At 45.0% G+C, this 25057-nt stretch overlaps 1 protein-coding gene across 2 annotated transcripts in view; it reads right to left on the minus strand.

The window, feature by feature from the left end:
* The window catches only part of LOC137432703 (polypeptide N-acetylgalactosaminyltransferase 18-like), a 331095-nt gene that overhangs the window by 140127 nt on the left and 165911 nt on the right, over positions 1 to 25057 (minus strand). For both annotated transcript variants that reach the window (XM_068124832.2, XM_068124831.2), the window contains exon 5: positions 17215 to 17412. In XM_068124832.2, the coding sequence (XP_067980933.1) occupies positions 17215 to 17412 (198 nt within the window). The remainder of the gene's footprint in view (positions 1 to 17214; positions 17413 to 25057) is intronic.

Raw genomic sequence — 25057 nt, forward strand, 5'->3', positions numbered from 1 at the left:
AGCGATTTTCACTGTGTCTCTTTGATTCTTCTGTAAATTATTTTATTATCCTTCCTTCTCCTTGGTTACTTTTGGTTGTAAATAGCAAATAAATTATATCCGTATTCCCTACTTCTGTCTTCTTCTTCTTCACATCCGTGTCGCCTTAGTCTTTTCCCCATTGAATATCTGTGGCGCGATTCGGCCAACGTTCAGGAATCGGGTTAGTCGGGGTAACTGTTCGGGCGCGGCGGCCATCCGCTCGGCAAACAACATCCTAGCCGCGTCCGTAACAATTGGTAGTCAGGAGTTGGGATTCGAACCTGGGACTAAATTTATTTAGCCCAGATTTTGGACACAATTGTACAATTGGCCGTAACAATTGGTGTCGGGAGCGAGATTGGACCCGAAGCGCGTTTAACGCGCTCAAAATTTGGAGCGGCCGAAATTTGTTTTGTTTTAGAAAAACCCAAACTTTGAAATCGCGCCATGGCTAGTCAAGGCGATCGGATGCAGGTGGGTGAGCTAGAAGAGGGGTTAGGGGTAACCCAGGACCACAGGGAGGAAATGGAGGAGGTGGTTGAGGAGGTATCAGGTGCACAAAATGGCGCCCTCGCGCACATGGTTGTTGCGGCACCAAATTTAGCCGCGCCCGTGGTCGCGGCAGCCGAGCCCGAGATGCCAGGGTACATGCGAGCCTTCATGTCCCAATTCATGGTGGAAATACAGAAAGAAAACGACAGTATGGAACGAATGGAAAACAGAATGAGGGCTAATAGTGAGCAATTGGAGGCAATAACAAGCGAAATGAGGGCCGATAATAATGAGGGACTGGCGAGGGACAGAGTCGCATATGAAGTAAGGGAAGCGGAGAGGGACAGAGACCGCGGGTTGGGCGAGCAGGTCCCACGGGTGCACGAGGTGGTAACGCAGGTCGAGAAGCGCTGGTTGAGCGAAGCGGAGGAAAGCACAGGTAAAATGACGGGTGTAGAGATCGCGACCCGGGGTATGGGGCAGCCGGCGACCGTTGAGGTAGAAGAGGGAATTTTAATAAAGCCAACTGTCGTCGTGGGGAATAAAGAAAAAGTGGGTATAATTGAAATTGTAGAAACGACAGATGTAGAAGAGCAACAGTCAGAGGAAGGAATGGAAATTGCTCAAAGTCTGAATGCGCATCCTGATGCCGTACTTGCTAATCCTTATAAAGATTTGCAGGTGCGCGTGGAGAAGGGAATCCCCCAGGTGAGTCGTGCTGTGTATTGTGCGGGGAGATTTTGCAGGAGGATGTTTGACGACAAGAGAATTGTCGCGCGATTGGGATCGAGGAAGCACCCGGGCGTTGGTGAAGGGTCCCGTGTGAGTGGAAATGGCACGCGTGTGAAAAAAAAGTGTGCGTCAAGGGGTGAGCGTGTTACGAAGCGCGAGAGTGATACCGAGTGCGAGCGAGAATGCACGTCGGGGTGTATGGAGTGTGACACAGGGAGTGAGAGCGATACGGAGTGTACGTGCGAGGGTGAGTGTGACACGGAGAGTAAGGTGGTGGTGGAACGTGTGCGAGGAAGCACACCTGAGTTGGTCGTGGCGTGGGTGTGGGAGAGCCCATCTGAGCGCGTTAGTGGGTGGATGCAAGAGTGCACGCCCATGGTGAGTGGTACGGGGTACGTACCGAGGGGGGAGAGTGGGCAAGACGGTGCGCGAGGTGTGTTAAGGGAGTGTGCGAACGGCGAGTGTGCGCGAGAGGTGTGGTGTGTAACAGGGAGTGCGGTGGTGGAATGGACGGAGTGTGGGGGATGCACTGGAGGCGTTGGAACGCCAGGTTTTGTGAGTGTCAAAAGGGTCGCGTGTGCGTGTGGGCATGCGAGTAAAGCATCGACATTGGACGGGTTAGCGTTTAGGGCGACGGATAGCCGATGCGAGCACTCGGGGCGCGGTGCGCTTTGTTGGATGCCAGGCCCGGCGCGGATCAATGCTGCGTCGCTTCTCTTCGAAGCGTCGTTGCCGATTCGGGCTTGGCCCCGCCCTGCACGGTCGAGTCCGGGCCTTGGAGGGCGAGGCGAGCGGTCCGGTTCAAGGGCGAGTGGGAGGAAGCGGCACGGTGCCCCCTCGCGGGGACGGGGTTCCGACCGGGCGAGCCTCGGTCATCGGGCCCGGGACCGCAAGGTACCGCGCCGAGATGGTGCGTGGAATCTCGGCCCGATCAAACCACCTCCCTTGAACCGAAAGCCGGACGGATTCAACCTGCAGGCGACCAAGCCACCCGAATTCATTGCTCGGCTTTACGAAGCCGAGTTTCATGATGTCATGACGCACCGAGGCTAGGATATAGCGGACTGTGATGATGGTGATAGTGTTTTTGATCCGAAATTTAGAAAAGTGAATAGAATTGGCAGTAATTGGAAAATTTTTGATTGGTTGCAATTGGATGAGCCAAATTGATAGTAGAAGATACCCGATGTGGTGGGATGGCAACTTTGCCATCTCTCACAGCGGGGGCAAAGGAGCAATAGACTTATGGGGTTGGCAGTGAAAACTAGCCCGGGAGGGTTAGGATATAGTGTGTAGGGATCTAGAGAAGATGACCTTAGGTAACGTTAAGGTTAGGTCGTGACAATGATACCTGTAGTGGGGACGCAGGTAGATTAGTGTGGATGATAATGACGTGGTATGTGCTTAGTTTAAAGGGAAGACAGGGAGCACTAAGTTAGCAGGGCAACAGGTAGATTAGATGATGCCGTGTGTATGGTTAAAAGGTGTGATTGCACAGGTGTGCAACTGAACAGGTGGATGGAGCAGTGTATGAGTGAGTGATAGTGATGTGAGTTGTGCTGACCAAATGGTCCAGGAAGGAAGGAGGGTGCAGGTGGCACCAGGTGTGATTGCACAGGTGTGCAACTGCAGGTGTATGGAGAATGGTTGTATGGAATAAATGGTCTGGAGTGTATGGAGTATTGGAATGGATGGTCGTGGAGTGAGTATGGGGGAAACTGTGGAGTGGAGTGGATGGTGCGAAGGTGTGAATGGGGGAAGAATGGACCCCCATCACGAATACCCGGGGAGGGTAGTTTAAGTGTTAGGTAGAGAGTACAGGTAAATTGTGGTTGGATATTGGCATCTGTGATGCGAGGTGAAAGCATGGTATTTGGATGGGTGCATTAGTGTTGTGGAAATGGCTGGGCGTGTAGCCTGTTAGTGTGTGTAGTTGGTTGATACTCCGCCACTGTCAGGATGTCAGCCAGGTGAGGCCGCAGGTGGGCTCTGGGAGCCGGTAGTTGTTGTGGATGGGGCCCGAGGATCCGGAGGACGGACCCGGGTAGCCCAGTGCCAGAGGGCACCGAGGGGTGACAGAGCCAGGAGGGGCCTTCCCCAGTTAGATAGGTTAGGGTGAGGAGCTCGGTAAGCTCGGGTGGCAACTGCAGTGGTGGAGGTGTGCAGGTGGGTAGGCCTGCTGGGAGAGCTACATGCCCCAGTCCTGAAATTGTGCAAGGGCACAGGGAGTTGCATCGGGGGAGTGAGACCCCAAATTGAGGAGGCACCACAGTTTGGTCAATGGGAATTTGGTTCTTAAAACCACATAGAGTAAGATGGCCAATGGTTTGGCAGGGAAAGACCCCGGGTAGTGTAAAAGTGTGTTAATGTCATTTAGAGGACTAGGGCATGCCCGTACTATATCTATATCTAAAATTATATCCCCCCCCCCCTCTATTTACATGAAATGGTTTGGTCCAAAGCGAACGGCTTGCGAGTACGGTGACAATCCCCCCCCTCTATTTACATGAAATGGTTTGGTCCAAAGCGAACGGCTTGCGAGTACGGTGACAATCCCCCCCCTCTATTTACATGAAATGGTTTGGTCCAAAGCGAACGGCTTGCGGAGTTTGGTAAAGAAATCGCCATAGCGTGCACAAACGCGCAGGAAAGCGAAAGAATCGCAAATTAGTTTTAATTAGTTTTAAAACATAGTTTAACGCCAACATAGCGGCAACATAGTTTGCCAACGTGAAATAAATGAATACGCTCTCAAATGTGCCGTCCGAGGCAGAGTCTGTTCGCCACGTTCGGCACACGTGATAACTCGCTGCTCTCTGATTGGTTGAATCGTTTTTTGGACATAGCTCGGTAACTACTTGTCCGATTAATATGAAACCTTGAAAAGGCACATCCTCGGGTCCCCAGCAATATACCTGGCAAGTTTCAAGTATATCGGACCCGTGGTTGTCGAGAAACAGCGGTCACAGACAAACACACAGACATACACACATACACACACACACACACACACAGAGATTACTGGAATTATAGATAGATAGTTAGGATTAAGAATCTCCTCGTACCATCGACATCCACTCACCTGGGGTGACAGGACTCCACACCATGCCATGTTTTTATTATTTTTATTGTGCAAATGTTTGGAATGTGAGATGCATCATGACGTGGGTGTGACATTGTGCTGATGTTCCATCTCTTCCTCCTTATGAGGATTGATGATGAATTGGGTGATGGCAAATTTTGGATAGAGGGATTGTGGAGACGAATTTGGTATAGGGGAAATATGGGGAAGACGTGACATTAGCGACGAATTTGTAAAGGTATAGATTTTGTAAATATGGGGTAAGGGCAAGGGTAGAGTAGGTGACAAGGGGGGGTGACGTACGGTAGGGACGAGCTTTTCTCACTTCGCTCTCCGTACGCACTTCACCTTGCATTGCCTTGTTTGATGTGTACCCTTGAGACCTTACCCCTCGCTCATCTGTCTTTCCCCCCTTTGTCTCCCACATGAGGACTTGTGCGCCACTGGGCGCCGAGGGGAGCGTGCGTGAGTCCGCCATTGGGCGCCCGAACCTCTCGCAACCACAGCTGTCTGCATCGATGCACCACCTTATGGACCACATGTCTGTGGCTGAGCACCACTTATGGACCCCATGGGTTGGGGCATGGCCCCTCTGCTGGAACCGGCCATGAAGGCCCGAGATCTTGCTGGCGGACCTTGGTCACAGGGCACCCATGCCATCCAGGTGAACCACACGTCGTCGGCCCTGTGGGCCATAAAGAAAGAAATAAAAATGGACACGTTGGGTGCATTTTATTATTGCAAATAGGCCGCCAGCAAAGAAGATGACAACATCAGGAAGATAGCAAATAGCCAGCAGAGGGAGCCGAAGAGCAAGAGACCACCAGCAGGGTTAGGGGTTGTTTGGTTATTTTTATTGAGAACTGTGGTGACTGTGCACCGATTGGTGCTTGATGGTGTATTGATGCGTTGTTTGAGTGCTTCATGGTGCGTCAATGCAGAGCAGACTGTCTCTCCCCCCCAAAAAGAACAATCACAGGTCCTGGGTTACGTTTTGTAAATAAAAGCAGAGCCATTGTAAATAATGCGCCCCCACCGTAAATGTATAGTTTGAAGACCATTCCGCAATTCGGTTAGCTGTGGGCGTGAATCTGTTAGGCAGGGTGCAATGGAGCAGCGGGACATATTTATTTATGTTTTAAAACTGTCGCACTCAGGGTCAGGTTAAATGTAGAGGGAACTACACCTACGTGCCACACTACGGTAAAAGTTCATAGGCCCGGGACGTTCCTAAGGGGAGGAGGGTGCAGTGTTGTGGATATGAGGATTGTGTTTTTTTAGTTTTTTTATTGCTTTATTCTGGACCCTCCTGCCTCCAGTCTGTTGTATAAAGGTCAAAGGGCGTTCCCATAGTTAATTCCATAAAGCATACACGAAGGACACCATATATCCCTGTTCAGTAGTTATATCCTTATTATGTGTATTAGGCTAAAGATTTGTCTTCCATTAATTTAAATACTCCATTGCACCAAGTGAAATAAGAGTAGATCCCCTTTCATTCACATTCCCCTTCCAACAATTGCCAACTGTTCCCTCCGCGACTCCATTCGCCACGAGGTCGGCTTGGAGAAGAAGGAGGAGGAGCTGCCGACTCCTGGGCGTGCCCGCCCATCGTCATCAAGGGCGGAGCCAGAGCGCCGTGCCGACCAATCAGGGCCGAGGCGAGCTGACCGATGGGCGTGTCCTGGACACCAACGGCTTGATCACCCGAGGCGCTATATAGAGCGCGCGCGAAAGTAAGAGAGGAAGTTGTTGTTGGACTAAGAGATGGACTAAGCAAGAGAGGAAGAGTTGGTCTAAGCAAGAGAAGTTGTTGTTGGACGAAGCAAGAGAGGAAGAGTTGGACTGGGTTGGACTAAGAAAGAGAGAGGAGAGAAGGGGTGAAGCGAAGCAAAGAGAGAAAGAGTCCTGGAGTTTGTGAGAGAGGGAGAGAGAACCCGTTATGCCAGACCCCCCACCAGCAGCGTTGGCTCCACCAAGCAGCTCCGACCCGTTACCCCGCGCACACGACAGGATCGGTGGCATCGGCGGCCGTCGAGGTCCAGCCCGACGTCCCGTGCGGGATCAAGCTTCAGCCAGCTCCGTGCCTTCCTCCCCCTCCAGCCACCCACCTCCTGTCATTCCTGCCTGCAATTTCCCCATTCGTGTACGTGAGTTTGTTCTGTGTGTCTTGTCCCTGGGTTAATTAAGCCTGTTTAGATAAGCTAGCGATTTTCACTGTGTCTCTTTGATTCTTCTGTAAATTATTTTATTATCCTTCCTTCTCCTTGGTTACTTTTGGTTGTAAATAGCAAATAAATTATATCCGTATTCCCTACTTCTGTCTTCTTCTTCTTCACATCCGTGTCGCCTTAGTCTTTTCCCCATTGAATATCTGTGGCGCGATTCGGCCAACGTTCAGGAATCGGGTTAGTCGGGGTAACTGTTCGGGCGCGGCGGCCATCCGCTCGGCAAACAACATCCTAGCCGCGTCCGTAACAATATATATATATAATATATATATATATATATATATATATATATATATATATATATATATATTATATATACACACACACACACACAGGGTTTTTCAAAAAGAGTGATACAACTTTAAACGTTTATTTACAAAGAAACAGAAACCTCAGGAACATGAACCAAACATTTCTTGAAAGCTTATGATATGGTATTTTCTATCACGGATTGCTATTGCAGTATGTCACTGCTCGAGTTAGTGAGAGCCCCAGGTCTGAAATTGGCATTTATGCAAAATCCTTGAAATTGACATTCTCTATGTGCGCCCCTCTGCGGTTCAGACAGGCAATGATCCTGACTCCAAAGTTCTGTCCAACTTTCCTGTATTTCTCAGGTGGTTCTGTCCCCCAGAAAATGTTGTTGTGGTTGTTGATGGCACTGTTCAAGTGGAAATGGGCTTAATCACTGAACCACATCATGTTGATCCAGTTTGTGTCCCGCTTCAATCGCTTCATCCTGTCACTGAGCCAATTGCACATATCAAGTCTCCTTCTCATGTCATCTTGACTCAGTTTATGCTTAATAGAGATGATGTATGGGAAAAGCTTCAGTTCCTTTGTGAGGATACGCCAGACTGATGTTGGTTTGATGCCCAGCTCCTGGGATTGCCGACAATGGGACTTATTGGGACTGTCTACTGCAGAATCCCACACGGCGTCAATGTTGGCGGCTCTTGGTAACTGATGCTGGCCTGCCACTGTTGCTCTTGCTCTGGTTGTGCACTGTACCCTTGTGCTCAAAATGTTTCACAATACGTTGAATGGCACAATTTGTGGGTCCATCACGTGTTCTGAGGTCGTATTCCCGGCAGAACCTCCGGCAGGTGTCTACATATGATTTAGTCTCATACCACAGAGCCACCACTTTTGTCTTCTGCTCCACTGTCAATGGCATAGTTGAGCTACGGAGATAGAAATCGCAGGGAACACATATCACGATAACTCCACCAAACACTGAAAAGGAAAATAGTATAGGTCAAAAAACAAAGAAATGGCAGGAAGTCAAAGTTGTATCAATCTTTTTGAAACGCCCTGTATATACTGTATACTGTATATCTTGTGCTCTCGATAGTCTGGCATCCCACCTTGCTCTCCAAACTCTCTGCCTGTGGCATCCAAGGTCAACTCCACACATGGATGACTGACTTCCTCGCTCTTACCAACGTGTGACTTTCAAAGGAATCCTTTAATCTCACATTTCCAAGTTGGTCTGGAAAGCCAGTCTCCGATTGGGGGTATTCCATCATAAAAGTCCTTCCTTGGCACACCTGAACTCCTATCCACCTGCAAGGCCTTCATTCACAGCTTGTTTGGTTGGCTGCTCTCCCCTCTGTGCTGGCCCACTGCCTCACACATTGCTTCGCTTGACATTGAGGAAACCAAAGCCTTAAAAATCATTGAAATCTCCCATGATGAAGCCAAGTCTATGAGCCAATAACTTTTCCATTGCAGACAGGTCATTGGTGTCCCTGTCTTCTTCCACCTCCTTTCTGGTCTTCTTGTCTTTCCGTGCTTTGTTCCCCCTCTCCACCCCCAACCCCCATCAGATTTCTGCAGGCTGTGCATGATCTACTATCAATCCCCTTCTCGTGAAACTCCCTAAATCCAGGATAACTGCTCGCCTCCACTCATTTGTTCCTCTTTTCCTCACCTGTGGAACCAGCTTTCACATTCTCTTCAATCTCATGCTTCCTTTCAGGGCTTCAAGACAGCTTGCTAAGTATACCATCTCAGATCATCCCCAATTCAAAACCATCATCCTTAACCCCTCCTTCCCCACCCTCAAGCCCTCCTTCCAAATTTCCAGTTGTTCCTTCCTGAAAGTTTCCTTCTGTATCCATCCTGTCATCCCATATGTCCTTTCCTCCATTCATTACAAATCAAATATTACTTTTACCTCTAATCCTCCCCACACCTATTGTTTGTCCATGCTTCCCTCTATCTTGTCATTAAACTCAATTGTTGGTGAACTCAAAACAAAATATTAAACTCAATACTGTTTCTTTTGTCCTGTTATGTCCTAATACGTTCAGTGTTCTGGTCGGTGTCCACGAGCTTTGACTCTGGATACAAAAATAAGGTGACCCTTACCATGTCTTTGAATGAAACCTTTTTTGTTAAAGTGATGTAACACTGATTAACTAGAAAGATGGGAGATGGTCAATCAGCCATTAGTGATGCAGCAACCATTACGCTATTATTAGATCCCTTCATGCAATCTTTTTTTAAAAATAAATATATAATAATATACTAATATACTTGATAGTGTTGTAGCCATGGCTTAGCGGTTAGGGTGCTGGCTTGGGATCCTAGGATCCTGGGTTTGAATCCCGGTCGATTGCTGAATTAACGCCAGGGGGGTTGACTCAGCCTGTCATCCTTCCGAAGTCAGCAAATTGAGTACCAGCTCACTGGTAATTCCCTGTGTGTCGCAAAAGGCGACTAACAGGGTTGGTGGCAGGAAGGAATCTGGCCATAAAACATTGCTTCAAAAAGGGGACCACGGTGCCCGAAAAAGGCTATCCCCTGATCTGTGGGGAAAATGACCTCTAAAGGTGGTCTCTCTCATAGTGTTGTAGCCATGCAGGGTCGTTCCAGTTGCATGGTGTGAATCCCGGCAAGTGGCCTCAACAGCCAACCGGATCGAAGATCCTTAGCAGACCACGTGCCCACAGTCTCGATACCAAACAAATCTCGAGAGAGAGCCAAATGCACACCATTTCTCACCAAACTGATTGAAGCTTCTCTTTGGCTTCCACCCACCGCAAGCACCTTTCTTGCCTCTGACTCGCACGTCACTCATGACGAGCCGTGCCACTCCCCTCTCACTCACCTTTGGACCGTGGGCACGTTTGATGGTTGCAGGACCACAAGATTTCAACCACAAAAAATTGTAATCTATGAAGATATTTCTTTCATATTAAAAACTATAATGAGCTTTAAAACAAAATTCTGGAGATTAAAGTAAATTAAAATTTGAGTTCTAGATGCAGGGTAATAAACTTTAAAATCAGGTCTTCCACCAGTGACATTTTGAACGTTTAATGATGGTGCACTGCTGAATCGTCAAAAATTTAAAAACGCTTTTCAATTATATTTTAACAAGTACACCCGCACACTACGGGAGCGGCAGGAAGGGCCATTCATATTTGGGGTACATAGATTACAGTCGATCTATGGTCGGGTCTCAAGAACATTGGGTGTGTGTTCATTTACCAAGTTTCTTGTGGAGAGATCGCCAAGTGGTTTAATCATTCGAGCAAGCACTCCATTCAAAACCGTTAAGGAAAGGCTGGCTTGGCAAGCGCTAGCTAGCTGCTTGGTAAATGAGCACAACCCGGGCTTCCTCCCTTTCAGTTTCGTGTTAAACAGCAGGAGCGAGTTTCAAAAGGCCGCCACGAAAAACGCCATGTTAGGGCCAGGAAGGGTCCTGTTATTTACCCAACCCTTGTGGGGTATATAGAGTACAGTAGATCTTCACTCAGTTCTGGAAGTAAAACTTACCTCACGGATGTCAGGATTCCTCCAAATTTCTTTATTTAGTGTTATAAAGAGAATTAGCGACTGTTTAAAAAGCTAATCATGCGTGTTTGTGGTTTATAATATTTTTACTGCTGGTAGAGGCCATTGGGCCGTTGCTCCCATGAAAACGCCATGATAAGCTATTTAATATGACCCTACTGCAAAGCCGCAATGAGCCGGCGAAGCCAAAGCCTCTATTGAAGTTTTTCGCAATTGTTTATGCATACTTCCACGTCCGCAAGATGGCGGCCTCCATGGAGCGATTTGGTGCGTCAAAGCTTCGAAATTCTCAAAGGATCCAGCAAAATCTGGCTTTTCAACATAATACGCGTTCATTCACAACACCGGCTTCGCCGGCTATAAACGTTGACTCTATGTTTGTTCAAGAAGGAAAAATACTTTGGGGAGGTGGGATACTAATGGTGTTAATATTGTTTTGTAATAACATTAATATTATCGTTAGATTTGTTATTCGAAGCGGCCTTGGAAAAACGCCACGATAAAGCTAACTTAATATTGATATACACCTCAACATGCAAACCCCATTGAAGGCAATGGTGGGGAAACCCCGCTCGGGGGAGAAAACCCCCTTGGGGATGGGGGCGAAATGAATGCGCTACAACCTTCATTGTGTAACCCTTGGTCATCCTGTCAAGTTTTGTTGAGATTGGATAAGTAACGACGGAATGTATTGGTAGTAAGGGAAACATATGAAAATCTGTTAACTACATTGTTACCAAAAAATTTCTGCACCAATATGTTTGTAAAGGTGTGTAATAACATGTGTTAAAATGTTGAAGGTCAACTCCCGTGGGAAACCCAGAAAAAAAGCTGTTGAATTCGGGTACCGAAAAATTATTTTCGAGAATTTTTATTTTTTTTAATCGGCCCTTAAGTAACTTATGAGGGGTCAAATAAGGGTTTTTCATGATTCTGAGTTGATTGTTAACATTTATATTTCACTACAGACACTCCTTTGTGGAAAAATAATTTCTAAATATATCTCATTTTCTACTTTGCAGGACATGGAGTCTAGCAATATGGATGAAGACGTTACTCCACCTGTGCTCAATTGCTTCATCTGTGCACGCTCGGATACACCAGCTGAAAGGCTCATACAGGCAACTCCAAAGGGATACTCAACTTTATTGAAACAAGCAGAAACTGTCGAAAATGTTACTGTTGTGGAACGTATGAAGGAGGCTCAAAAGGAAGGAAAACTGAGGTACCACCAGAAGTGTAAAAATGATCTGTACAACAACTTTGTTGCAACCACCAAGAAGTCAGCTCAAGCATCAAAGGCAGAGAAAGAGTCATCAAAGTTGAAGAGAAGACGCACTACTTGTGAGTTCAGTTCATCAACTGGCTGCAGTTCTAGAAGATCACAGTCAGTTGACCTCCTGTATAAGGATGTATGCATTCTTTGCAACCAACCAGCCCAGCTCTACAAAAATGATCCAGCACAAGCTAGAAAGAAATACAGAGTGCCAGATAATTTGACTGCAGATACACTGAAGGCAAGCTTTCTGAAGACAGCACGGAGTCACGGGGATGACTGGGGCACTGAAGTCACTGGACGCCTGGAAGGGATCAACGACTTGGTAGCAGAAGAAACACTGTACCATTTGCGATGCAAACTTATGTTTGCGAGAGGTGACAGTTTGTCCAAGACTGATGAGGAAGGAAAAAGGAAGAGAGGACAGAGGAGTATTGATGAGGAGCGAGAGGCAGTTTTTATTGAATTCTGCGAATGGTTAGACTCAGAATTAGAGCATGGGGTAATGAACATGGACCAAGTCCATGAAAAGCTGCAGGAGTTTGATCAGTCACCAGAGAAGAGCCTTTCTTATTCAAAGCATTGGCTAAAGATAAAACTTCTAGAGAAATACGAAGACACCTTGTATTTCACAACACAGGAAAGAAGGGTAGATGTACTCTGTCTCAAAGATGGCACCGACAATATTCTGCGAGAGCATCATGCTAATCTTGACCATGGAGATGAGAAGACTCAGATCATAAAGACGGCACTCAAGTTCATATCCAATGATATTGCCTTGATTGATTTAGGTCCAAAGTCATACCCCACCACACACAGTATGACTGACATCGATAGTCAGCTGACACTTGTTCCTGCAAGCCTTCAGATGTTCTTGAGACCGATTGTCAAGACAGACGAAAGAGTTGCCGTTTGGGGGCAGAATTTTATTAAGGCCTGTCGACCTCGGTCTGGAGTATTGCCACACCAAATGGGGCTTGCCATACAACTTGATCATAGATTTGGGTCAAAATGGATGCTCAACAAGTTCCACCGGCTGGGATACACTGAGTCTTACACGGAGACACAAAACTACAAATACTGCTTCCTTAATAGTAGGAGTGGAGATGATGTTCCAGATACTTCTGGCACTCTTGACACCATTGTGGAGGAAGCCGATGAACAGATCAATGATGAGGTTGCGGTTGTTGCTGCGCTTGAGGATCAATCAGTGATGACAGCCAAAGTGCCAGCCAGTGAAAGTGAATTGTCAAGTAATGATCAGGTGGTCTTTATGGAGGTTGGGGAAACAAACAATGCAGTCACTCAGTTTGTTGGAGACAATATAGATTTAAACATTGTCTCTATTCACGGAAACACTCCCTTTCACTCAATGGGTTGGATCGAAGTCACCTCTCCGGCACCACCTTTGCCAGATCCACAGACAACAGCAGCTTTCCCCCGGGTGAAGTTGAAGGCACTCGACAAAGCTAAGATCCTGAGAGGAACTGAAGTAAAGATTATTCCATTTACGAACAGGAAACAGATAGGAACGAACGCGATCATGTTTCTCCCCCTCGCTGAGCTTTCCTCCTGAGGAGCATGTCTCTGAACCCCAGTGACTATGGATGGACAATAGGTGTGCATGGGTATGAGCCAGTTCCAACACTGGACCCCACGGCTCCTGAGGAGCTATTGCAGTTCACGAGCTGTAATTGTCATGGAGATTGCAGCAACCGGCGATGCAGCTGCAAGAAGAATGGGGTCACGTGCATCTCGGCCTGTGGAGTCTGTAATGGCATTACATGCAGAAACTGAAGTCATTATGTTGTTGAGTCTGAAGAAGACATAGACAATGACTGTTGAAACTTCTGACATTGTGAATGAGAAATAACTCTTGAGTATTATATATGTATGTGAAATAAAAGCTACTTTGTGTGTAAATGTAAAAGTGAAAATATAAATGTTAACAATCAACTCAGAATCATGAAAAACCCTTATTTGACCCCTCATAAGTTACTTAAGGGCCGATTAAAAAAAATAAAAATTCTCGAAAATAATTTTTCGGTACCCGAATTCAACAGCTTTTTTTCTGGGTATCCCACGGGAGTTGAACTTCAACATTTTAACACATGTTATTACACACCTTTACAAACATATTGGTGAAGAAATTTTTTGGTAACAATTTAGTTAACAGATTTGTGAAATATCTCATAAAATGCCCTTACTATGGCGTCAAAAATTCATCAGACAGCCACCAAATGCCGTATTTTAGTATGATTCTCATGCAATATTATTTTTGATCCATACTGTACTGAAAAGTCAAATCATCAATCACATTGACGTTAACAATGGCACAGTCGTATTTCCACTTGAATTCCACATACCCTACAAAAATACATTTTCTTTAAAGAGTTAAAATGTTACATTTACCTCAGAAACTTTGTCATCATACATTGAACACCTGTAGAACATCCCTTTAGATGCTGCACAATAGGAATTTTATTAACATTTTCATTTCAGACAACTATATTTTTATGCCTCCGGCGACTTTGTCATTATGTTTTTGTCATTGTGTATGTCATTATGTATATATTGGCATTATGTTTTTGGGTTGTCCGTCCTTCCGTCCGTCTGTCTGTATGTCCGTATGTCCGTCCATCCGTACGTCCATCCGTCCGGGCAAACCTCGTTTTTCTCAGCAACCATATGTCCGATTCAGACGAAACTTTTAGGCTAGGAGTGACACCCATGCAGAATGTTTTTATGACAATTGTGGCGTCATAGGTCAGGTGGTATGGCAGCCATCTTTGATTAAAAGCAAATAATTAAAAAAATATTTCTCAGAAACCGATGAATGGAAAAATTTGAAACTTGGCACATTGTCAAGTACTCCCAATGGGGGACAAAAGCATGATAATGATGACATCATAGGTGAAGTGGTATACCAGCCAAAAATGTTTTAATCTAATGCCTTATCTTAAAAATCTTAAATTGCATGCACATGATCTATGAGCCGTTTGTATTGAAATATTAAATTGATGACATCATAGGTCACATGGTTTGGCAGCCATTTTGGATTGAAGGAAATCTTAAATAATTATATCTCTGAAACCGCTCGCCCTATCGATGCGAAATTTTACAAATATCATCTAGCAGCATTGTTACATATAGTTTTAAAATGATGATATCATAGGTCACGTGGTTTGGCAGCCATATTTGATAGAAAAACGAACCTTATCCGATCAACACAAAACTTCACAAACGTGATCCACTACACATACATATGCAGAGTGATGGCATCTACCCGTTGTGGGACTATGCGGGGGCATAATGGCGACAGGGTCGCATTGTTCTGGTTAAAAATGGAACAAGGAATGTGTGCCAATATGCAAAGCACCATATTTTTCATAAGAGAAAAAAGAAGAGCAATTTGGATTGATAAGCAAATTGAAAGTCATGACAGTAACATTCTGTTTTAGAAAAGGCGAATACTAATGTAATCTTGCCAGGTGAAAATTATTATTATCATTTTTATTATTCCTGGTAGGGTGGCCGAGAGGTACGCACACTTGCCTCTAAGCTGTCTAGCCTGGGTATGAATCCCAACCCAGCTATAAGCTGTCATCCCGGTGTTTCACAGACAGGGTGATTCATCAATGCGTCCGTCCTTCCGTGTCTGCAAGACATTTGATAGCCCCCACCCTCGGATGGACATTAAACTGGGTGTCCTGTCTGCCGGCATTAGTTGGTGGACGTTAAAGATCCCACGGTGTCCTTCGCAAAGATTAGGTGAGCTATTGCCAGCTCCATGGCCATATTCTAAGCAAATTCTAAGTTGGTGGCCACTTCCTGTGCTGCGTTTGAAAAGCTGCTCACGAAAGGCAAAGCTCAACATTCACTTTTAAAATGATGGGAGAACAGGCATGAATAATTTTGATGCCAAATTGTATTTGCTTGCTTTTACCATCACTGAAGACGGGTGCTTGTGCTTGTATAAAATAAGGCAATTTTTGTAGGTCTGCTCCTTATCGAATCGAGAACAGCTTGGCCGACCCTCACCACATTTTTCATTCGTGCTTGGGAGGTCATAGGCGTTAATAGTCAGGTTCACTATGTTTTTTCGTTCAAAATCATGGTAGATTAGCAAACCTATACATTTTTGGAAACGTTATTACATGGAAAATCTGAAAATCAATGTTTACATTTGCCAATTCCGACCAATTCGATTCGACCAATTCGACCATTCGACCAATTCGATCGATTCGATTCGATTCGATTCATCGAATTCGATTCGATCGACCATTCGACCAATTCGATTTGCCAATCAATTTGCCCGACCTTTGCTTGTGTGGAACGGACTGTGAAAACGATGCGGACTATATTGTCGGATACGACACACAGGACAGTGATGACGAACTCTAAATGGCATATTCTGTAATCGTGTATGTTTGATGCCATTGACTGCCTGTGTATATTTTGTCATTGACTGCCTGTGTAGATGTGAAGTTATACTGACTGCATGTGTATATATGATTTTGCTGACTGCTTGTGTATGTTTGGTGATATGAATATTGTGACACATTTTGATGTTGTTAACTGCCTGTACAAAATGATAACATGTATTTGATTATGCAACTTATCGCGAATATAAAGACAGTATTTTGCAATTCAAAACCTTTGATTCGTGTCTTACCATTCCCCATAGCACTAATTTGATACTTTCATTGGATTCCTTGTCCCTGAAAATATAGGTTTAGTATATTTTTAAAAGTTTTTAGGGTAATTAGAGGCAGAAATAGAACAAAATATGTATTTTACAGTAGCCATTTTGAAAATCCAAAATGGCCGCCATACAGGTATCTCTCCAAATGTAAACATTGATTTTTAGTTTCCTTATGCTATAACCTTTCCAAAAATGTATAGGTTTGCTAATCTACCATGATTTTGAACGAAATATAATTTATTGACATAGTGAACCTGACTATAACTAAATCTCAACCACAACCACCCCCTCCAACCTCGCAAGTGTGGGAAAATGACTCACAAATATCACCTGTACATGCGGAATAGTGAAAGTGGTTTAACCACTGACCCTGCTTGAAAGACAGGGGTATGTATTGCAGGTGGGAAACGATGCCAATTCTGAAAACAAATCCTTGGAAGCGGATATTACCAGTTAATCAAAATGCAGCACAATCTAAATTCCAACTGTCTTTTAGAAATTAACATTCTTTTAGAAATGTTCAAAAAGTTTGACCATATGACACTCACAGCAGTTCAAGAAATGTAATATCATGTTATATTATACTATTTTTCAATGCACAGGTATACATGAATTACAGTAATTCGAAAAATATTTTCATATATATATGTATATATATTTAACAAAAGTTAAACAAAAACACGTTTCTTTGACTATTGCATCGTCATACAAATTTTTGAATTTCTCTTCATACCTATGAAACTCACATGCTTCACATACACCCACTTATTAGTCATGTATAATCAATCCATCCATACTTATTTATCAGACTTCTCTATGCACATTTAATGCACAAAGAGAATACCTCATGGAAGCAAAATACAACAGGTACCTGATTGGAGCAGCTTCATCGTTAAGCTGCAGCCAGCTCGGCTGTGGACTCATGTAGCGGCACCACAGCTCCCAGTCAAACGCCTGTGCTGTCAGCGGATAGGCCTCAATCGCAAAGCTATCATAACGAATGTTGTCAAAAGATGGAGAAATTATGCGGCGTCGATCTTCCTTGATTCTAGTAAGAGCTGGCTCAGCCCTATTGTAAAGGGGGCACCAAACAAATACACATTAGAATCCTGTTTTACATCAACTTGTCTTTTAGTATCAGACACATGTTTCTGTAGTAATTGCATAACTCCAAACTGGAACCACATCCTTATCCCTATATCCTATGGATATTTAAAAACAGGAAAAACCCATACAGAAAACTATGGAAATGCCAGATTCCTTTTTCAATAAAGTGATTATATGTGATGTCTTGCTGCTGTGAGTTCTAATCTACTTTCACTTCAAACTAGGGTTCCTATGGAAAAGACCAGTGTGTGGTTGAAAGAGACAATTACAGGCCTCGGATATACGCAACTCATTACCTTTAAGCAGCAGGTGGCTCAATGCAGACTCACACCAAATCAGGCTGACTATCCAATCACTCACAAACTCCATATTGCGTTGCTATTTGCGTGTGATAATCTTAACCGATTTGCTGCCTTATGCATGGTTAGCTGATATGTCTCACCTGTCTGAACCACCTTTGGAGGCCATTTTTCCCCGCAGAGCAGGGGTTGACCCTTTTTCAGGCACCGTGGTCCCCTTTTTTTGAGGCAATGTTTTATGGCCGGATGCTCTTCCTGCCGCCAACCTTATTAGTCGCCTCTTGCAACACACAGGGAATTACCAGTGAGCTGGTAATCAATTTGCCGACCTCGGAAGGATGAACAGGCTGAGTCAAACCCCCCTGGCGTTAATTCAGTGATGACCGGGATTTGAACCCAGGATCCAAGGATCCCAAGACGGCACCCGAACCGCGAAGCCAACACCAGGCTTATATGTCTCACTTGTCTGATTGAAAATCTAGTTAGGAGCTATCTAACATACAATGCATGCAGCATTAAGGGGGTGGAGGGAGAGGATTTAAATGGAGAATGTTGAATTTAAGAAAAGGAAAACAGGAAAGATGGGATAAAAGAGACGGTGAGACTCTTGTAGTAGAACAAGACCGAAAGTCTAACAGCAACCTAGCCGGGCTTGTTTGATACTTTAGTTAAAAAGGATAGTATGACCTGGGTGGGGATACCAGTTAGCAAATAATGTTAGTATTAATTTTATTTTGAAGTACAGTAAGTTTATAAGCTGTCTGTCTCCACAGAAGTGAAGAGATTGCATTGAGACACTGGTTTATTCCACACCAGCAGAAGTACCCGGCGTTGCCGGGTGGGGGAGGGGAGGGGGGGAGAGGGGGAGGGGGGAGGGGAGGGAAGGGGGGAGGGGGGGGTGGGGGAAGGGGAGGGGGCAGGGGAGGGGGGGCGAGGGGGGAGTGGGAGGGGGGAGGGGGAAGGGGAGGGGAGAAGAGGAGGGATGGAGGAGAGGGGGGGGAAGGTTAAGTGTGTTGCCAATCAGGAAGAAGAAGAAGAAGCCATACTACCAACTTCGTACACTTCCGGAATTGTTTGATTTATTTGTATTCAAATGTCTGGTGACTGTTTTGTATGAATTTATGCGAATGTGTACTTGTATATAACTGTCATTCATTTAAATAGGCTTCGGCACTATCGAGCGATTATTATTATTTATTTATTTTTAACTCCCAAAAAACGAACTTTTTTTTTTCAATATTATTATTTTATTTTATTTTTTACATTTTTTTGCCTAAAACACTCCCAGGCTCTCACTGATGAACCTCTAAAAGTTTGATGAAGATCCGTTCAGCCATCTCTGAATAAAACGCGGACACACAAAAACTTGACACACACACACACACACACACACACACACACACACACACACACACACACACACACACACACACACACACACACACACACACACACACACACACACACACACACACACAGACAACTCGCGTTTATATATATATACAGATGTTTCAGTCAACAATGAACCAAACATACACAGCTTCAATCCAGTAACCCTGCAGTCACGACAAAGGGATTGCAGTGTTACGATTATATTTACTATACTATTATTATTAATAATATTCTTATTATTACGAAAACGATACTACTGTATATTAAGAAACCTGGACGAATTTGGCCAAAGTGGCCTGAAGGTGAGGAATGAAGGCATGAAGCCTTAGGCCTATACGTACTATGTCGTTGGAAGACCCATAACGCCTATGCCTTTGATATCTGATGGTCATTTTCACAATTGGTTTATTTGTGTTTCACACTGAATGAAAAAGGTAAAGGTAGAGAGAGCATGGCGATTGTGATATGTGACAGGTTTGACGATATGTTCGGCCTGAACGGCATAGCAATCAAAATGGCGGTGGGTGGAGTCAACGTCATACGCAATTATGACATCACAGATGTAATCACATCACCCCTGTCATGTGAACATATCCTCAGCTCTGATTGGTGTACATTTGTGAGGGACATACATACATACATACGGACAGACAAACACTGTTCTAGACGGCTTTGCCCCATGGGCAATGGCGTGTTTTGTGATCTGTCTGACAATTATAAATTTGTATGTGTTTGAATTCATTCTGGATTCAGCCAAGATAATATGTGCTTTATTTATCCATGTCAATACTATGATGGAACACATTTTCACATAGAAGGTTTTCATGTTTGTGACAAATAGGTTTTATTGCATTATGAAATGTGCGACAAACTGGGGCATAAATAAAAGTTCTGGGGAGAAGCTACATTACAAGTAGGAAAGATGAGCATGCAGCTGAGATGAGATGTACCATACTCTTTACAGTGTTGATGCTGCCACAGCGGTTTCTTGGCATGGGTTAAACTGGTTGGTTTGCCATTGCCTTCCCAGCATTCAGTCAGAGCAAGAATTTGTAATTTGTTCAGTGTGCTGGCCATAGCTCGTCTATTCTTTGCGAAAGACACCGTGGGATCTTAAACGCCCACCAACTAATTAATGCTACCAGATAGGATGCCCAGCTTAACGTCCATCCCATGGACAGCACAGGCATTGATGCCTCACCCTGTCTTCGAACCACCAAGATGACAGTTTATAACTGCACCGAGATTCCATCTTGTTTTCTTGTACTTGTTTATTCATCTTGTTCATCCCGTGTACCCCACCCCAGCCACCTCTCTTCCACAGATATCCTGATGTCCCTGTTCCCTACTGCTGTTGTGCTTCCCTCTCTCTCTCCCTCTTGTCACCTGCTCCCTTTATGACATGCTCCATGTGTTAGCTCTTATACGAGCCTTGACTTGGTGGTACAAATTTTTTTTGAAACCTAGGCTAGACAGCTCAGGGGTAGGCATGCAGCTACACCTCATTATAAAAAGCAGGGTATTTTCAATATAGCCCCATTTAATGACACCACACAGACACAGGAGATGTCATAAGAAATAGTTGCTGAAAGATGCCCTAATAGTGGGGCGGCTTAGCCCAAATATTCAAAAGAATTGTGCATTTTGTGAAACAAGCACCAAATTTGGCACAAATGTACATTAATATGTTGCGAACATTTTCAGATATTGGGCCACTTGAAATTCCGTAATTTTTTTTTTCAAATTTTTTCAAATTTCGTAATTTCAAATTTTTCGGGTGACACCGTCACAATTTCGGTCTTCGAGGCCGGCCGATAGGCAAAGTGTGACCGGAAGGGACGAGGTTCTCCTGACCACGTGGCCCTCGATCTGGGAAGCGAGAGGCGTTCCATTAGTGGACGCGCCCCTCACGCCCGACTTTTGGGCGGCCCCGGCAGGCCGTTTGTTTTGACGTTCCGTGACAGGCCCCGCACCCCCACCTCCGGGCCGACCGGAAGCTTGTGCTGAGTACATCATACCTGAACAACTCAGTGAGGCAGAACACAGCAGTGCACACCAGGGTGACCCCTTCAGTGCATAAACCAATTAACCTGTCCACTGCAGGGCATATAGAAATGAAGTTATTTTCTGCATATAATAATAATATAAGTTCAGTTCTATATAACAATTTCTGTTATCACCACTACCACTACAACTACCACTACTACAAGCTTTGTCTGGAATATTGTGGACTAACAGACAAACAGACATACAGACAAGCTGGGATCAAAACATTACCTCCTTCCACCATTGAGTGTAGAGGTAAACATCATGGAAATTATATCATGCCCTAGATTTAATTCATGCTTACCCGTGTATTTGCTTCACTGGTTCACAAGGTCTTTTGCATACATGTAATTCAGACTCTCGTCTTCATTGCTGACCACACAATGTTCGCAACATATTAATGTACATTTGTGCCAAATTTGGTGCTTGTATCACAAAATGCACAATTCTTTTGAATATTTGGGCTAAGCCGCCCCACTATATCGGCCGGCCTCGAAGACCGAAATTGTGACGGTGTCACCCGAAAAATTTGAAATTACGAAATTTGAAAAAATTTGAAAAAAAAAATTACGGAATTTCAAGTGGCCCAATATCTGAAAATGTTCGCAACATATTAATGTACATTTGTGCCAAATTTGGTGCTTGTATCACAAAATGCACAACAGGTTTGCTATGCTGCTACACTATAAGGAAGGTTGCATGAAGCAATGACTTCTTGCCTAATGCATTCAAATTTTCTTGCATTGCATTTTGTTCTTTTCAATTACCGGTATTTATCTTTCCTATTCACTTAGTATAATTTACAAGCTTAAGAATACCAATTAGCCCTTGTATTGTGAAACAATCGGTATAAATTTTAAACATAATGGTCTGAATATTGATGTGTGCACTTACTCTCACCTTAGATATGACTTGCTTCCTTAACTGATGCAATGACAATAGTAACTCAAACTTTAAAGAGATGGTCTCTTATGAATAGTAAATTTAAATATATTTACCCTGCGCGCTCGAAGCGAAAAGCAGGGTTAGGCATTCTGTTGCGTACGTGCGTACATACGTGTGGCGTACCTGCGTGTCTGCATTTTTAAAACTCATTTTCTCAGCAACCGTTGGTCCAATTGACATAAAAATTTTACCATAGGAGCGCCTCCATCTGTAGTTTTTTAAAATTCATAATTATGAAGTCATAGGTCACGTGGTGCAGGCGCCATCTTGGAAAAACTTCACACCTCTATATCTCCGAAACCGCTCCATGGATTAAATTTAAACGTGGCTCATTGTAAAGAACTCTGCATGGGGAATAAGTGTTGTTAACGATAATGTCATCAGTGCCCTAATTTTGACATCATAATTCGAAAGGAAAAACGCTTAGTCTGATCAGTTTAAAATTTTCTTGAGCGTGATCTACGCAACAGTTATATTGGAGAATGTAAATTTATGATGTCATCACTCACGTGGTCTGGCAGCCATATTGGATCAAAGAAAAAACCCTTCAAAAACAGAAGAGTTGGCTCGCACCAAGTTGACTGCGCAGGGTAAGTATTGTTACGTTTATGGCAGACTGCGCAGTATTGTTGCAGTAATTGTTGCATGAGAGTGACTCCTGACACTAACTTCTAATGTCTCTCTGTTGCGGCAGGGACATTGAAAGTGAATGGTCGCACATACGACTCGCTCTCTTGCGCTGGGTCCTCGTTATGTGCGGATGGAGTTCGGGCTCGTGCTTGGCGGTTGGCATTCGCACACCACACCCTCTCACTGCCTGGTGCTCGTGAAAGGCGGACACAGTCGCGCATTTTGTATTCTATGAATACCCTTGGGAATGGCAGAGTTGGCAGCAGGTGCTCACCACATTGGCCAGCCGTGGCTAGTGGAGCCGTTTTCCTCGCAGGGGGCCGAAGGATGGATGGTGGGTCGCACCCTTATGGACACTCATGGGCCATGTTGGCGGTTCGGCTGCTCAACTTACCCGATGGCTCTTGCACAGTAGAGGGGCGGAGCTGTCGTAGCCAAGGGTAGTAGTGTAGTAAAGGTCACCGGAGGAGGTGGATCCACATGCTTGCCAGTACAGTGGAGAAAAGGAAATTTGGGGAAATTGATAGGCCCCATGGTTAAATTTGGAATTCGGCTAGGGTGGGTGGCACTCTTGGACCCGACCAACCTGCATCTACCTGCACTTGAGGTAAGTGCCTTGATGTGTGCTGTCCCAGGCTTTGGTACTTGCTTGTAAATTGGGACATGAGTAATTTGGAATGGGCGGCAGGTGAGAGTGATGACATGGCCGGTGAGGGGATTGGAGTGTGTGCCACAAAGTGTCTTGTGGGTTGCGTTTGTTTACGTGTGGCGGTTTTGTGTTTTTGTGTGGTCGTGAGGATGGAGACCAAGTTGTGGTTGAGATATGATTGAAATGTGAATGGGGAATTCACATGTAAGCAGGCTATGTCAGTATCTTCTTGTGACATCTCTTTGTGGTAATGTGGTTGAGAGTTGAATGGCAGTGGGGGAGGAAATGTTATTGTGGATTTTGTGGGTGGGGAAGGTGTGTGTGTCCGCAGGTATGGATCAAGTTCTGGAGGAGGGGGAGTGGTCACTGCACCACCCCTCCCCCCCCCCTCCCCCCGAGGTAATTACCCCTGGCAGCCAGTGGTGTCTGGAAATTGGGAGCCTGTTGGCAGGGGGGGGGGGGGGAGGGGAGTCTGGTTGGGTGCCTTGAGGTATGGAGACCCCTGGTGACCCGTGAGGCTATGCGAGCCTGGGGAAATGGAGCCTGGTGTGGAGACCTTCCCGGCGGGATGACAGCTAATGAGCTGTTTGGCTGTCATGGGGCCAATAATTAAAGGGGGGGGGGGGGTGAAGAAGTCATAAGTCGGGCAACTTGTTTTTGGACTGCGGGCACCACAGCCTGAAGCGCCCCCACAATCTTCCTTGTACGGTACCTCCCCGCTGCCTAGTTGAGGATCACACACACGTGTTATGACATCTATGCCATGTTCTTGCAGGGGGGTGAAATACGTGTTTTGATGATTAATGATTATTGCAATGTGTATGAATGGTTATGGGATTTGTGTGAGTGAATGGGGACGAAATCCACCGAGCCATGTCACTCACCTGTAGCATCAGGACTGGGCCCGTGGAAATTTGGGTACATTGGGATGGCTCCGCAGGTAACGTTGGGTATTGTGGCATCCACCGGGGAATGTGGTCTATAGAATGGGGTTGTACAATTGTTTTTCAATTTTGAATTTTGCAATTTTTGGAAAAGTTTTGTGGTTAAGGTAGGTTTCGGTGTTTTGACCTTTTTCTTCCTGCCCCAGGAGTTAGGAGCGAGGAACCAAGTTCTGTAATTATGTGAATTGTTGCTTAAGGGGTGTAAAACGGTAAGAAGACTAGGTAAGTTAGCTATGGCTCGCTTCCCACAGCCCCTCCTAATTTATTTAGTAGGCTAATTAAGTGTGAGTCGGTAAGTGGTAAGACTGGAACGGTAGCACCTGCATTGAACCTTGCAGGAGCTACAGTTCAGGGGGGTGGGGGGGCGTGGGAGGGGGACTGTTACGTTTATGGGGGGGTAGGCAATGGAATATAGTAGTCCAGGTAGAATTGTATCGGTAGTCTGCTCCGACTGTTGTGAAGAAGAAGAAACCCCCATGTACCATAAGTAGGGAATCCGTTAGACCTGATGTCGCATAAGTGTATAATTGTCTTCATGATGAAGGGTGGGGTAATGTTAATTAGTTAAGGATTAAGGGTAGTTAAACCCCTGTATGCAAATCACCTCTGTATTTTTCTCCTCTGTTCCTTATGACACACCCACACATATAGCCAAGCCAAGCAATCGTGCATTAAAATATTAAATAAAAAGTAACCAGACCA

This window comes from Myxine glutinosa, chromosome 8, assembly GCF_964187855.1.
Source record: "Myxine glutinosa chromosome 8, kmMyxGlut1.1, whole genome shotgun sequence".
NCBI lineage: Eukaryota > Metazoa > Chordata > Myxini > Myxiniformes > Myxinidae > Myxine > Myxine glutinosa.